We start from the raw sequence: 14,418 nt of genomic DNA, 5'->3' as shown, positions 1-14,418 counted from the left end.
TGAAAAAGCGCTCACTGCACTCCAGCCTGGGTGACAGAGCGAGACTCTGTCTCAAAAAATAAAAAATAAAAATAAATAAAGTGCTCAACTTCTTTAGTAATTAAGCATATGCAAAGTAAAACTACATTCCTCTCCGACTTACCAGCTCCCACCCTCCCACTCCACAATAATGAAAAGTTTGAGAGCATCAAGTGCTGGCAAAGATAAATTCTCAGAAGCTGTTGGTGGGAAAACACATTACCACCAAATTTTGAAACAGTTTGGCATCATAAAAGTGAAGGTACATAAACTTTTGACCAGATATTCCACTTCCATGCATAGAACCCTCGAAAAAAAATCATCATATATGTACCAGAATTCCTGCACACACAAGAAAATGTTCTTTGAAGGATTGTTAACATATTCCCAGACCAGAAACAACTCAAGTGTCCTTTGACAGTAGGATAGATAATCTGTGATCTTTCATTTAATGAAGAATCATACAGTAATAAAAAAATGGATGACCTTAAGTTTACATGTAATCATGTAAATGAATCCCATAATGTTGTCTTAAAGAAGCAAGATGCAAAAACAAACAAACAAAACACACACACACACACACACACACAGAGTGTGATTCTAACTATATGGTTAAAAAAAATGGGTAAATGGCTGGGCACAGTGGCTCATGCCTATAATTCTAGCACTTTGAGAGGCCAAGGTGGGACAAACACTTGAGCCCAGGAGTTTGAGACGAGCCTGGGCAACATAGTGACACCCCACCTCTCCAAAAAAACTTAAAAAAAATTTTAATGGGTAAGATTAAAGTATATTGCTTAGAAATATGTACACCTAAAGGCTAAAATATAAAAAAGCAAGAATGGGTTATCACAAAAGTCAGAATAATGTTTACGTCTATGTGAGAGGAAGGGGACTGTAACTGGGGAGGAGGTGGGGGGAGTTTTGGAGGAATGATGCTATTCTACTTTTTGACCAGAGTAGTGGTTATAAGGGATATAAGGTTATAAAGAATTGCTTTCTAATTGTTCTGTAAGATTATATGTTTTATGTTTTTTCTGTTTGAAAATTGCCTCATTATAAAAAAAGTAAAAAAAACTACTTCTAAAATTATATTACTTAATTTTGAATAAATATTGCTATTTTTGCCACTGATACTTTTCAGCAGAAACTGAGTAAAGCAATGTGATAAACAAGGCTAGTAAAATATGACCACACACGATGTGAGGCTAGTAAAATATAGCCATACATGATGTTTCATTTTGCTGCTAAAAATTCCCTATATTTGTGGAGTCAGATAAATATTTAATTTTTTTTAAAATTTCTAGGTTGGCTCATTACAAGCATGCTTTCTTGCAAAGAGGAATTTCCAGATTGATGTATATGAAGCTAGGGAAGGTACGTCCATGGTGAAAAATGCAGGATGAAGGCTGGGCATGGTGGCTCCCAGCACTTTGGGAGACCAGGGCAGGTGAATCGCTTGAGGCCAGGAGTTTGAGACCAGCCTGGGCAACATGGCAAAACCCCATCTCTACAAAAAATACAAAAATTAGCCTGGTGTGGTGGTGTGTGGTAGGAGGATTGCTTGAACCCAGGAGGCGGAGGTTGCAGTGAAGCGAGATCGTGCCACTGCGCTCCAGCCTGGGTGAAAGAGCAAGACCCAAAGAAAGAAAGAAAGAGAGAGAGAGAGACAGAAAGAGAGAGAAAGAAAGGAAGGAAGGAAAGAAAGAAAGAAAGAAGAAAGAAAGAAAGAAAGAAAGAAAGAAAGAAAGAAAGAAAGAAAGAAAGAAGAAAGAGAAAGAAAGAAAAGAAAGAATTTATTGCAGGATATGGTTCTAATTCTTTGACTTATTTTTCTTTAGATTTTCTGAACTTAAAAAGTTTCTTTAATAAAACAATTTTTTTAAAAAAACTAGTTTTTTTAAAAAACCACCAACTATCTAAATTTAATTTAATATAAATTTACTGCTATTAGCATTTTCTTTAGAAGAGTTAAGAAGGTCTTTAATTTGGTTCTGAATGAACCAATTGTTTAGGTGAAGTAATTTTGCTCATCCTGGACTAGGATATAAAGTGTGTGTAACATGCAGTCTGCTTCCAATGTCTCAGATACTCGAGTGGCTAACTTCACACGTGGAAGAAGCATTAACTTAGCCCTTTCTCATAGAGGACGACAAGCCTTGAAAGCTGTTGACCTGGAAGATCAGGTACTTAATGTATCTTTCTTACAGAAGATAATACCTGGTATTTTTCAACAATTGCGTGGATTTGATTTCATCCTGGCTTAAAAAGTACCATTTAATATCAAGAATCTCTGCATGAAAACTCATTCTACTAAAGCTTTTAAAATTCGAAATTTGGCAAGAGGGTGGACATTGGACACTCGAGGCACCCGAGGGGGACCCTGCAACCGGATGATTGTTTCCAATACTGGGCTCTCAACAGGATGGAGCATCACTGCCTGTAGAGAGTGAGAGTCGAGATGGCATCCAGGATAAAAGGAGCCAAATTCCTTTTTTTTTCAATTGCACAGGCCCGTAATCTCTTATCTACAATTCTATACTCCAAACAGACTCTGAAAATAGAAAGCTTCTCATCACTCATTGAGTAGCAAAATCTGACCTGACATGAGACTCTTTGTAGTCTTTTAAAAATCTCATTTAGCATAAATATGTTTTGCTACAGAAATTTTGTGTTTGATTATGGGGTGAGTTTATGTGATATCCAGCATATGTGTGCTACACTACTTTCTAAAACTGAAAAATTCTGAATTCTGAAACCATCAGGCCCCATGGGTTTGGATAAAGAATGGTGGGCCTATAGTAGATTTTCATCATAGGAGCTTAATGTTGTAGAAATTTTCACCGTCTACGTGTCACTTGGTAATATAAACAAACGTGATAGATGTATTTTTCTTGATACTACTTTCAGTGACAATGTGTCTCTGAGCTGATAATACAAGCAAATATGAGTGCTATTTACGTTCCTATTATTTTCTCCCAGATAGCAGCAGCCATGTGTAAGAAAACACTTTGCATTGAATGTTAGGAGCCCTGGGTTTTACTCCTCATATTCTCCCTTTTTCTCAGGATGAGAAAATCACTTGACCTCTGTAACAACAAATCACTTTCCTCAATCTGTGATATTCGATTTAGATCAGATAAATTTTAAGCCGGTTCTAAGATCTAAGATTAAAAAAACAAACTAAAAGCTTCAGGACCACCATTTTCATTGAAGGAGTTTCTACCACGTTGGGCTTCTATGGTCTTTCACAATTTTTAAAATTTCTTGGAGAATATATGAAATTACATTTAAAAATCAACTTCTATCTTTCTTGCATAATGCCATGTTACTGTCATTGAAGTCAATATTTCTGGCTTCATTTCAGATTGTATCCCAAGGTATTCCCATGAGAGCAAGAATGATCCACTCTCTTTCAGGAAAAAAGTCTGCAATTCCCTATGGGACAAAGTCTCAGGTAGGTTGACCCCAGAGATCACTGTGCATTGATTATAAGGAAGTCAATGTCTGGAACTTGCCTCTTGCCTGATGGCCCCTCTCTTTCCAGCCCTATCTCTGACATTGCTTGGCTCAGTCTAGACCCCAGGAATACAGATACTAGTTAGCAAGTTTATTGAGAGGAGATGCTCAAAACAAGCCCCAGCCCAGAACATTCAAGAAGAATTAGCTGTTACTGTCCTTATTGTGTCATTTCTCGCCTTTGCGCTGCCCTGCTACCTGGGACACCCTTTCCTTCTTTTCTCCTTTTCAATTAGATAGAGATGATGACTATCTTATTTGTCATCAAGCATAATGTACAAGAACAATCTAGAAGGTTTCATGATGCTGTTGCCCTTCCCTAACTCACCCTCTTGCTCAAAATTGGGCTTATAATAGAATGTATAGAATGATCCAGAAATGCTTTCAGTACTACGTGATTTCTAAAACAACAGAGGCCAGATGATGATGGAGAGTTTATGAAAGGAGACTCATTATCCTGCTCTGTGCTTTCCTTATCTTTCACACAGTAACACACGGAACAGGGGAAATATGTATTTGTATTTTATCTAATTAGACCTTCTGATTCTGTTTCTTGAGAGAAAATGAATGCACCAAACATCCATCGACAAGAGAAAAACTCCAACTTGCTTTATTTTTAACCAGCCATGCCTCCTTTTATGAAGTGCAGAGTCTGAGTGAGATTCATATTCTTCTAAGTCTCTGACCCTCAGCAGAGCCCTCATTGAAACTAGACCTGTGCTTCTCAAACTCACCTGGGATCCTGTTAAAATGCGGAGTCTGATTCATTAGGACTGGGGTGGAGGCGCAGGTTCTACATTTCTAACAAGCTTCCGGGTGTTTACTTCTTTCACTGAGTTGAGAGTGAAATCAACGTAATCGTCTCACTGTTCACTTGCATTAACCAGGAATGTCCTGAGGAAGGCCAAGTCATCATAGACGCCCCCGCTTCAGAGACTGAACGAATAATGTATCCATAGATAAGATACGGTTCAAGTATCAGAAAAGCTAAATGAGGAGAGGGACTTGGAGCTGACACCATCACCCCCACCACCTTGTCTGTGTGTGTGTGAGTGTGAGTGTGTGTGTGTGTGTGTGAGAGAGAGAGAGAAAGAGCGTGCATACATTCCCCAAGAGAGTGAAAGCGTTGGTGTGAGTTCCCATTTTGCGGCCTTCAATGCATTACAAGGAGGAAACGGCCCCTCTCGAATCATTCCTGCTACTTCTCAATTCTTAAGAACTGAGTTTATGCAAAATTTACAGGGGCCCCACATACTTCAGTTTTTCTTTATCGTCACTTTTATTTCTCATATATGGTGGCCTCCTTGCCCTTTAAGAACTGCATAAAATTGCTTTACCTGGTCAGTTCCACAGCCTGTGGGAGCACAAAGCCATTCCCATGACTCTGGCATTTCTTCACATCCCTGGGGAGCCCACATTCTCTTGGCCTCCTTTGCCTCTCGGTACCCCACTCCCTCTCACCTGGTATTGGCCATGTACCATGGGGTCCAGATTTGAAATACACCTCCTCCACCAACACCCACAGACAACACTCACTCAAAAGATGCATGAGTCTGCTGAAGACCTACGGGTCATGAAGAGACCTCCTTGTGGATGGCACGGGCAATGATTTAGAAATCTCTAATCTGCAAATTTTGACCTCCAGAATCCTTTCTGACTCCCTTCCCTGGCCTCCCTCCTTCGGCTGATTTTTCTTTTGAACTTTCTCCAATGTGATGTCCAGATTCTTCTTGTCTTGCTGGGTCCTCCCATCTTCTCCCCAAATTGCCCTGGAAACTGTCAAAATATTCCCTAATATACAGAGCAGGTCAGAGCTCCTCAGTTCTGAATCCTAACCTAACCTCTTATGCTCAAAATAGAGCAATGGCTCCCCCTTAGTAGAAAACATTCTCATTTGAAGGCATTGAGAATAGAGAAAATAAACTTTTTTTTTTCTAATATGTCTGAGGTAGTCAGTACTACAACTAATGTCTTACAGATCTCCAAAGGATATATCTAACCTTTTTTAGGTTTTACTATTATCTTTTTGGTTATAGAGGCCACTTTATAGCGCTTGACTTCTTTATTCTTATTTATTCTTTATCAGACCAATCTTGTAGAATAAATATTGGAGAAGTAAGACTTGATGGGAACGACTCAAATATTTGCTTATGATATAATACTGTCCAAAGATATGGAGTAGAATAGAAAGGGACATTCTGGTGTTCCTGCAGGGCTGACAAGTCTATCAGTTCCCAGATGACTGATGTGGAAAGAAAATATTTTCCCCATGTAAATTAATCTTCACAATTCGGGCCAAGCACAGTGGCTGACACCTGTAATCCCAGAACTTTGGGAGGCCAAGGTAGGTGGATTGCTTGAGCCCAGGAGTTCAAAACCACCCCTGGGCAACATGGCAAGACCCTGTATCTATAAAAAAATTTAAAAATTAGCCGGGCATGGTGGCATGCGCCTGTAGTCCCAGCAACTTGGGAGACTTAAGGTGGGAAGATCGCTTGAGCCTGGGAGGTTGAGGCTGCAGTGAGCCATGATCACACCACTACACTCCAGCCTGGGGAACAGCAAGACCCTGTCTCAAAAATTAAAAAAAAATTAAAAATTTAAAAACCTTTATAATTTGAATGTTCCCTAACATAATTTAAATAGCAAGTTTGATTTCTGTTGAAATACAGTCTATTAATAACCTAGCTCTGAGGCAGAGAATGAAGATGTTTCTTTTCATTTTAAATTATACAAAGACCGGAATTTCCTCTTCGTCATTGCCACTGACCAAGTTATTTTTACACCAAGTATAGATTTAGCTGCTAATGTATACTTCTATTTTTGGATGAGGTGAAGATTTATAAATTAGTATATATGTGTTAAAAATATTTGTTATGTCCCACAATTTGGAAAATTATATGCTTTAAAATTTTAAAGAATAGATTCACCCTGAATTGCCAGCTTGCATTATGACTTTAATGGGCCCCAGGCAGGCACTTTGGCCTCCATGGGCTCCTTTTCTAGAAAAATGATAAATATTAAAAATTAGATTTTATGGGTTCATTGGTATAAAGATTAATAAAATCCAGGCTGGATTTATTATTACATATTTTTTATTATCTAATACTTAACATTTTTCTTTTTTCCCTTTCTTTCTTTTTCTTTCTTTTTTTGAGACAGAGTCTCACTCACTCTGTCATCCAGGCTGCAGTGCAGTAGCGCTATCTCGGCTCACTGCAACTTCTGCCTCTCGGGTTCAAGCAGTTCTCCTGCCTCAGTTTCCTGTGACTACAGGCATGTGCCACCACGCCTGGCTTATTTTTGTATTTTTAGTAGAGACGGGGTTTCTCCATGTTGGCCAGGCTGGTCTTAAACTGCTGACCTCAAGTGATCGGCCTGCCTCAGCCTCACAAAGTGCTGAGATTACAGGGATGAGCCACCATGCCCGGCCACTTTTTTCCTTCTGATTTAAAAATAAACTAAAATCAAAACATTTTTACAATACTTTTAAGAGTCCATAAAAATGTTTTGATTTTAGTTTATTTTTAAATCAGAAGGAAAAAAGTGGCCGGGCACTGTGGCTCATCCCTGTAATCCCAGTACTTTGGGTGGCCAAGGTTGGTGGATCACCTGAGGTTAGGAGTTCGAGACCAGGCTGGCCAACATGGCAAAACCACATTTCTACTAAAAATACAAAAAAAAAAAAAAAAATCAGCTGGGTGTGGTGGCGGGCACCTGTAATCCCAGCTATTTGGGAAGCTGAGGCAGGAAAATCACTTGAACCCGGAAGGTGGAGGTTGCAGTGAGCTGAGATCTCGCCATTGCACTCCAACCTGGGCAACAGAGCAAGACTCTGTTTCAAAAAAAAAATAAAGTATTGTAGTCCCATAGGTGCTGTGCCTACCTTGCCTCAGGGGAGGGTCAGCTTTGCTGAATTGTCCTATAAAGTCAGAAACAACCAGCACATGTTCCATGCAAGGACTGGTCCTATTCCTATCAATCTTCATCCCTACCACAACCAACACACACACACACACACACACATGCGCACACACACAAACACACACACAAACACACACACAAACACACGCACACACACACACAAACACACACACAAACACATGCACACACACAAACACACGCACACACAAACACACACGTGCACACACACGTGCACACACACAAACACACACAAACACACACGCACACACAAACACACACAAACACACACACAAACACATGCACACGCACATGCGCACGTGCACACACACACACACCTTTTACAATGAAATGAAATCCTTCAAAGTTGTCTCTTCAGGAAATAGCACTTTGATTCTAGTGATACTGTCATGACTGAAGTTTTTCTAAGAGCTAAATTTGGAGACCTAAGCTGAAAATATTACATTTATGATGTGTTTTTAAGACAGAACTCTCTTGATGAAAATTATATTTTAGCTACAAGAGAAGGATTTGATTTTTAAAGTATTAAACTTTGAAAAAGGCTAAGTGTAAACTTGGATATTATATTGTATGTGTTTGGTTAAAGTGTTCTTTTTTAAACAAAAAAATCAAAGGTCACTTAGTGAAATGGTTATAAAACTAAGCTTGCAACCCTCTGCTAAATAATAAATATGTTTTATTGCTGAGTGAATAACTTAGAATTATATTTGTCCATTCACCAGAAACAAACAGTATCTACTCTACTTTTCTTGCAGTATATTCTTTCTGTAAGCAGAGAAAATCTAAACAAGGATCTATTGACTGGTAAGTCTAATGTTTGATTCACCAGCTGTCATTTTGAGTAAAGCACATGACACTAACCTTGTCATATGATTTATTGGATTTGTTTGCTTCTCCTTTTTTTTTTCATTTCATAATTGCAGGCTATTTATTTATTTATTATACTTTAGGTTTTGGGGTACATGTGCACAATGTGCAGGTTTCTTACATATGTATCCATGTGCCATGTTGATTTGCTGCGCCCATTAACTCGTCATTTAGCATTAGGTATATCTCCTAATGCTGTGCTTCTCCTTTTTATGGGTTACGAAGAGCAAGACTATGTACATTACAAAGTCTTTCTTGAAGCTAGGTATGATAGCTCATGCCTGTAATCCCAGCACTCTGAGAGGGTGAGGCCAGGATCGCTTGAGCCCAGGAATTTGAGACCAGCCTGGGCAACATGGAGAGACCCTATCTCTACAAAGAATAAAAAATTAGCTGGGTGTAGAAGCATGTACCTATAGTCCCAGCTACTCAAGAGCCTGAGGTGGAAGGATCACTTGAGCCAGGGAGGTCGAGGCTACAGTGAGATACGAGTGATGTGATTGTGCCACTGCACTCCCAGCCTGGGCAACAGAGCGAGACCCTCTCTCAAAAAAAGAAATAAATAAACGAAGTCCTTCTTGAAAGTATCAATTGCCTAAAGTTTTTAGAGACGAGGTCTTGCTATCACCTAGACTGGCGTGCCGTGGTGCAATCATGGCTCACTGTAACTTCAAACTCCTGTGCTCAAGCTATCTTCCCACCTTGGCCACCCGAGAAGCTGGGACTACAGGCACATGCTACCACGTACGACTAATTTTTTAAATTTTTTTAAAGGCAGAGTCTTTCTATGTTGTCCAGGTTGGTCTTGAACTCCTAGCTCAAGTGATTCTCCCACCTCAGACTCCAGAGTAGCTGGGATTACAGGTGCTAGCACCCACTTCACTGACAATTCTCTGAATTGAAATCATTTGTTCAACATATATTGAATCCCCACGGTCTCCTAGGCACTGAGTGAATGAGTGTTCATGCTGATGAAGAACTCACACTCTAATGGAATGATAGATGAACTCAAACAATTTGCAAAGTGACACAATTAGATTTGCCTTTTGGGTCAGGCATGGTGGTTTACGCCTGTAATCCCAGCACTTTGGGAGGTGGAGGCAGGCAGATCACAAGGTCAGGAGTTCGAGACCAGCCTGGCCAATATGGTGAAACCCTGTCTCTACTAAAAAATACAAAAAGAAAAAAAAAATTAGCTGAGTGTGGTGGCACATGCCTGTAATCCCAGCTACTCGGGAGGCTGAAGCAGGAGAATTGCTTGAACCCAGGAGGCGGAGGTTGCAGTGAGCCGAGATCATGCCACTGCACTCCAGCCTGGCTGACAGAGCAAGACTCAGTCCCAATAAAATAATAATAATAATAATAAAGATTTGTCTTTTAGAGAGATGAAAAGCCATAGTGTGAAGACTGAGAAAGGGTTGCAATCTTCAAGGCGTTTCCATAATCTCTGGGCACAGAAGGGCCCAAGAATAAAGCTATAGTAATGTGGCTGGAGAGTAGAGTGTAGATTCGTGATATTTATGAGAACAAATCGATAGATAGGGGATATAGAAAGTTGAGAAAGAGAAAGGTGTAAATATAACCCTGAAGTTTTGAATTTGTGTAACTAAAAAAAGCTTACCTATTCATGGAGAAGCCACTGGATTACAAATTAAATTTGTAGCTTGCATAGTCGATCTAGTCACACCCCATGTATCCCTTACTAAGTTTAAGCCTACATTGTAGTTGCTTTTCCTCCCTTCAGCATTTGTATTAAACGGATTTACTCCCAGCAAAGCATGCCACTTAATATTTCTACTATCTTTTAAACTAGTCCCTCGTGATGGAGCCCAGTAGACTCTGATTTTTAAACAGAGGCTGTACATGATTTATCTTTGTTTCTCCACAATCTCCTCAATATATCTACTGAATGTAATTGAATCTAATGGGATTAAACTGGGATGAGGAGGGCTATGAGGAATTTCACTTTAGTTGATTCACCAGATACAAGAAAGAGGGTTTAGTATTATCATTAATTGTATTTCTTTAGTTATATTTGTCAGACTGCCTTTTGGATGGGTAGATGGGTGGAGTGGAGCCAGTTTGCTAGGTATATTCAGGTTGATCTCAAGAAAGCAAATGAACCAGCCGGGTGTGGTGGCTCACATCTGTAATCCCAGCATCTTGGTAGGCTGAGGAGGGAGGATGGCTCGAGCCCAGGAGTATAATTGCACCACTGCATTCCAGCCCTGGGCCACAGAGCAAGACGTCAACTCTAAATAATCAAAACAAAACAACAACAAGAAAACTCCACAAAACAGCTTTTACGAAAAGCAGTATAGCAGACCTATGACACCGTCTTTCAAAAATCCTCTCAATTTATCAAGATAAAAATAATAGCAAACATTCATTGAAGCACCAAGCTCTATGTTAAGTGTTTTACATGCATAGATTTGCATAACCCTTCCAACAACTCTATGAGGGGGAAATTACTTTTATTTCCGTTTTATAGATGGTGAAATGGAGGCTTAGAGAGCTTGAATCACACTGTTAATAAGTGGTAGAATCTGGATTTAAATTTGAGTCTGTTTATTCCAAAGTCCATGCTTTTAATTATTATGACTTCTGCCTCCAATATTATATATAAAACATCTGCTAATACTAAGGAACTTAAAACATGGGAAAGGTACACTCTTGGTGTACACACCAGAAGTTCCCCAAATTGTCTTTCATTAGGAATGTGCTGCATGGCAAACAATTTCATAAATGCCATAAATACCTCAATAAAATGAATGCTGAATCTCTTCACTCTTAGACTTTGTTGGGCATATAAAGTTCATTCTTTCTTTACGAGGCATCAAATGTGGGAGGTTTTCATTCCACACATTTAATCAATTGTAAATGCTCATTTCTCCCTAACTTCACAACCTCCCTCTGAAAACATTGTCGCTACGTGATTTCCCTGCGTCGGCATTTCTTGCGGGATTGTTTCATGGTTCATCCGCTGTTCTGTGAGATGTTAGTAATTATTAAGCCAAAGCAAACAGACAAAAGATATGTGGCCAAATAAGTTTGACAAATCCTGCATCAAACAAGTTTTCTTATAGTACTTCTCAGGGCTTTTATTATATTCTTGGTCTGCATTGTGGATCTTCCAAAGCAGCACAGTCCAAAATGTGGCCACAAATACCAGGCACGTGTATACTTTTCAAATTTATGCTAACCAGGTTAAAAAAAAAAAAAAAGAAGCAGGTGGTGTTATGTGTAATAAGATATTTTAACCTAGGCCAGGCACAGTGGCTCACACCTGTAATCCCAGCACTTTGGGAGGCCGAAGGGGGTGAATCAGCTGAGGCCAGGAGTTTGAGACCAGCCTGGTCAACATAGTGAAAACCCTTCTCTACTAAAAATATAAAAATTAGCTGGGCATGTTGGTGGGTACCTGTAATCCCAGCTACTCAGGAGGCTGAGCCAGGAGAATCTCTGGAATCCTGGAGGTGGAGGCTGCAGTGAGCTGAGATCGTGCCATTGCACTCCATCCTGGGTGACAAGAGTGAAACTCTGTCTCAAAAAAAAATAAATAAAGATATTTTAACCCAATATATCCAAAATATTATTTCAAGATGTAATCAACATCAGAAAGTTATTCACTGTCATTCTTTTTATGTATACTTTTTGTTCTAATTTGCCAAAATCCAACGCAGGCGACACATCTCAATTTAGGATAGCCACACTCCAAGCACTCAAACGCTACATATGGCTGGACACCAGGGCAGCACAGCCCAAGACAGAGTATTCAGCATGACTCTAGTCTTTGACAACAGAACAATTTTTTTAGGGAGTATATCCCAGGACTAACGTTCTACAAAAAAATTATTTAGGATGTAATACTATATACTTATGGAAAAAATAAACATAATTTTTTAAAAAGCTTATTTTGCAAACACATGTTATGTTTCTAAAATATATCCTTGTTATATCAGGTCAATTCTGATTACTTCAAAGTTATTTGCCAAACTACTTCTTATACATAGATGAATTTCTTTGGTTTAGGGTCTCTCAGATTTTGCAAGAAAGTTAAAATCTTCAAACCCCAAATCAAACTGAAACAAAAAAGAGTAAAATAAGACAAGATTGAGATGAAAAAGGGAGATAAGTACAGGCAGGAATAGAACTCCTGCCTTATTTTCCCTATTTTTTTCAAATTCAACATTCTTTTTACTTACTTTTTTGACATACAAAAAACTGTACATAATTAATGTATACAACTTGATGAGCTTGGTCCTTAATTTTTTCACTTTGTGTGATCTCAGGCATTTTACCTTTACTTCCAGAATCTTAGTTACTCCCTTTTTAAGATGAAGGATTTCGAACTAAATCATCTCTGAGGTCTATTCCAGCTCTAACACCTGTATTCTGATTTATACCTTTAAGAACAATAAATAGGCTATATTTATAGATGAATACATGAGCATTAATAGGGACAAAATCATATTTTGCTCTTGTAACAAGGACATAATTAACAGTTCATAAATTGAAATTCACTCAATTCTCGAGTGCTAGCAGGCAAAATAGAAAATTATGAAAATAATTTGTTTCAGTTTATTGAGAGGTTTCAAAGCTTCTTACTCATTTTCCCCCTAACTATGCCAGTGTTTGATTGCAAAGAGATTTAAAATCAACGATCTCTATTTGTGACAACTTCAATCAGAATTCCAGAAAACTAGCTAAAAAGAGATATAGAGACATGCATAGCATGAGGAAAGGAGTTTGACTGAATATTTCCAGTCACAACAAAGCCTCGGATTAGAGGCGACTTCTGAAATATGTGATGCTTGCTTCTTTCCCAGGGTGCTAATAATTACAGCAATGCAAGAGTTTGCACAATGGAATCAGTTGGATGTTTTCTTTTTGAGATGAGGATAATTGATTTTTATTCATCTGTTTTACTACCAAATTATACTGAAATAGTTACCAAACAGTTGTCAAATTACCATTTAAGTGAACTTATTTTTACATTGTTATGAATAAAATTCTCTACCATACTGTTCCCAGAAAACAATTAATATTTCAATTTGATTAAGTGAAGTAAGAATTGAAATTTCATTTCCGTTTGCCTCTTTCTCCATTTCCTCAGCTGCTGAGAAATACCCCAATGTGAAAATGCACTTTAACCACAGGCTGTTGAAATGTAACCCAGAGGAAGGAATGATCACAGTGCTTGGGTAACTATGGGTCAGGTTTTGGACTTCAGAGGTGAAAGCTGGGAGTGGAGAATTGTATCCATAAACTTTGTTGGCTCTTTTGAAAGAGTTAAAAGATTATTGAAAGGATCATCCAAATAGTTTCTAGATTCAAGGAATTTTAGATTGCAAATAGGGCCTGATGGCCATCTGAACACCAATGCCAATAATTCTTAATTCTCACACTCGCTCACCTTCCTCCTCTACTGTATTCCACACTGGTGACTCTAATGTGCTTCAAACTCTCTCCTCTCTCAAATATACGTGACCCTCCACTGCTCTCCTCATGTTCTCTTTCCAGGTGCTATTTCTCTGCCTTTCCTTGGATGATTCTATTTCCTCTAAGGTTCCAAGCCTCGTATCCCATTCTTGCGATATGCTACGGATCCACACTCATGGGTTCAACAACCACATCTCCAAGATGAACATTTCCAGTCCAAGCCTCTTTCTTCGTTCTAAATCCTTATAGAAGCTCAAATCAATTTATGTTAACTTCTCATCAAACATCCTTGCTGGAACATCTTGCCATTATCTCAAACACACCTAAAACCTTGATCACCTACTTCTCCCAAATCACATCCCATTCTTGACTTACCCAGAACTAATGCCTGAATAATTAGAATCATTCATGATGTGTTCTTTCCCCTGTCCTCTCCCATTAAATCTATAACACACCCCTGTCTCTCCTACTTTCTGCTGGCTTCAGAGCCTGTCTTCCTCCTTCTAGCTGCAGGACAGTACTTCAGGCTCTCATCCCTGCACATGTAATATAATGTGTTGCCATCATCTCACACCTGTTTTCTGCTCCCTTTGGCATTCTGCCTTCACTTCAAACTGCCAAGGAAGTTTT

At 39.0% G+C, this 14,418-nt stretch overlaps 1 protein-coding gene across 1 annotated transcript in view; it reads left to right on the top strand.

Moving 5' to 3' along the window:
- KMO (kynurenine 3-monooxygenase) overlaps positions 1-14,418 on the top strand; it is a 61,333-nt gene that overhangs the window by 15,501 nt on the left and 31,414 nt on the right. Inside the window, exons 2-6 of the mRNA XM_003267317.3 lie at positions 1,326-1,395; positions 2,107-2,204; positions 3,386-3,475; positions 8,235-8,283; positions 13,463-13,550. Coding sequence (XP_003267365.1) covers positions 1,326-1,395; positions 2,107-2,204; positions 3,386-3,475; positions 8,235-8,283; positions 13,463-13,550 — 395 coding nt within the window. The remainder of the gene's footprint in view (positions 1-1,325; positions 1,396-2,106; positions 2,205-3,385; positions 3,476-8,234; positions 8,284-13,462; positions 13,551-14,418) is intronic.

This window comes from Nomascus leucogenys, chromosome 5, assembly GCF_006542625.1.
Source record: "Nomascus leucogenys isolate Asia chromosome 5, Asia_NLE_v1, whole genome shotgun sequence".
In the NCBI taxonomy this organism is placed as follows: domain Eukaryota; kingdom Metazoa; phylum Chordata; class Mammalia; order Primates; family Hylobatidae; genus Nomascus; species Nomascus leucogenys.
Note: the sequence above shows the minus strand (reverse complement) of the source record. Positions and strands in the feature narration are given on the sequence as shown.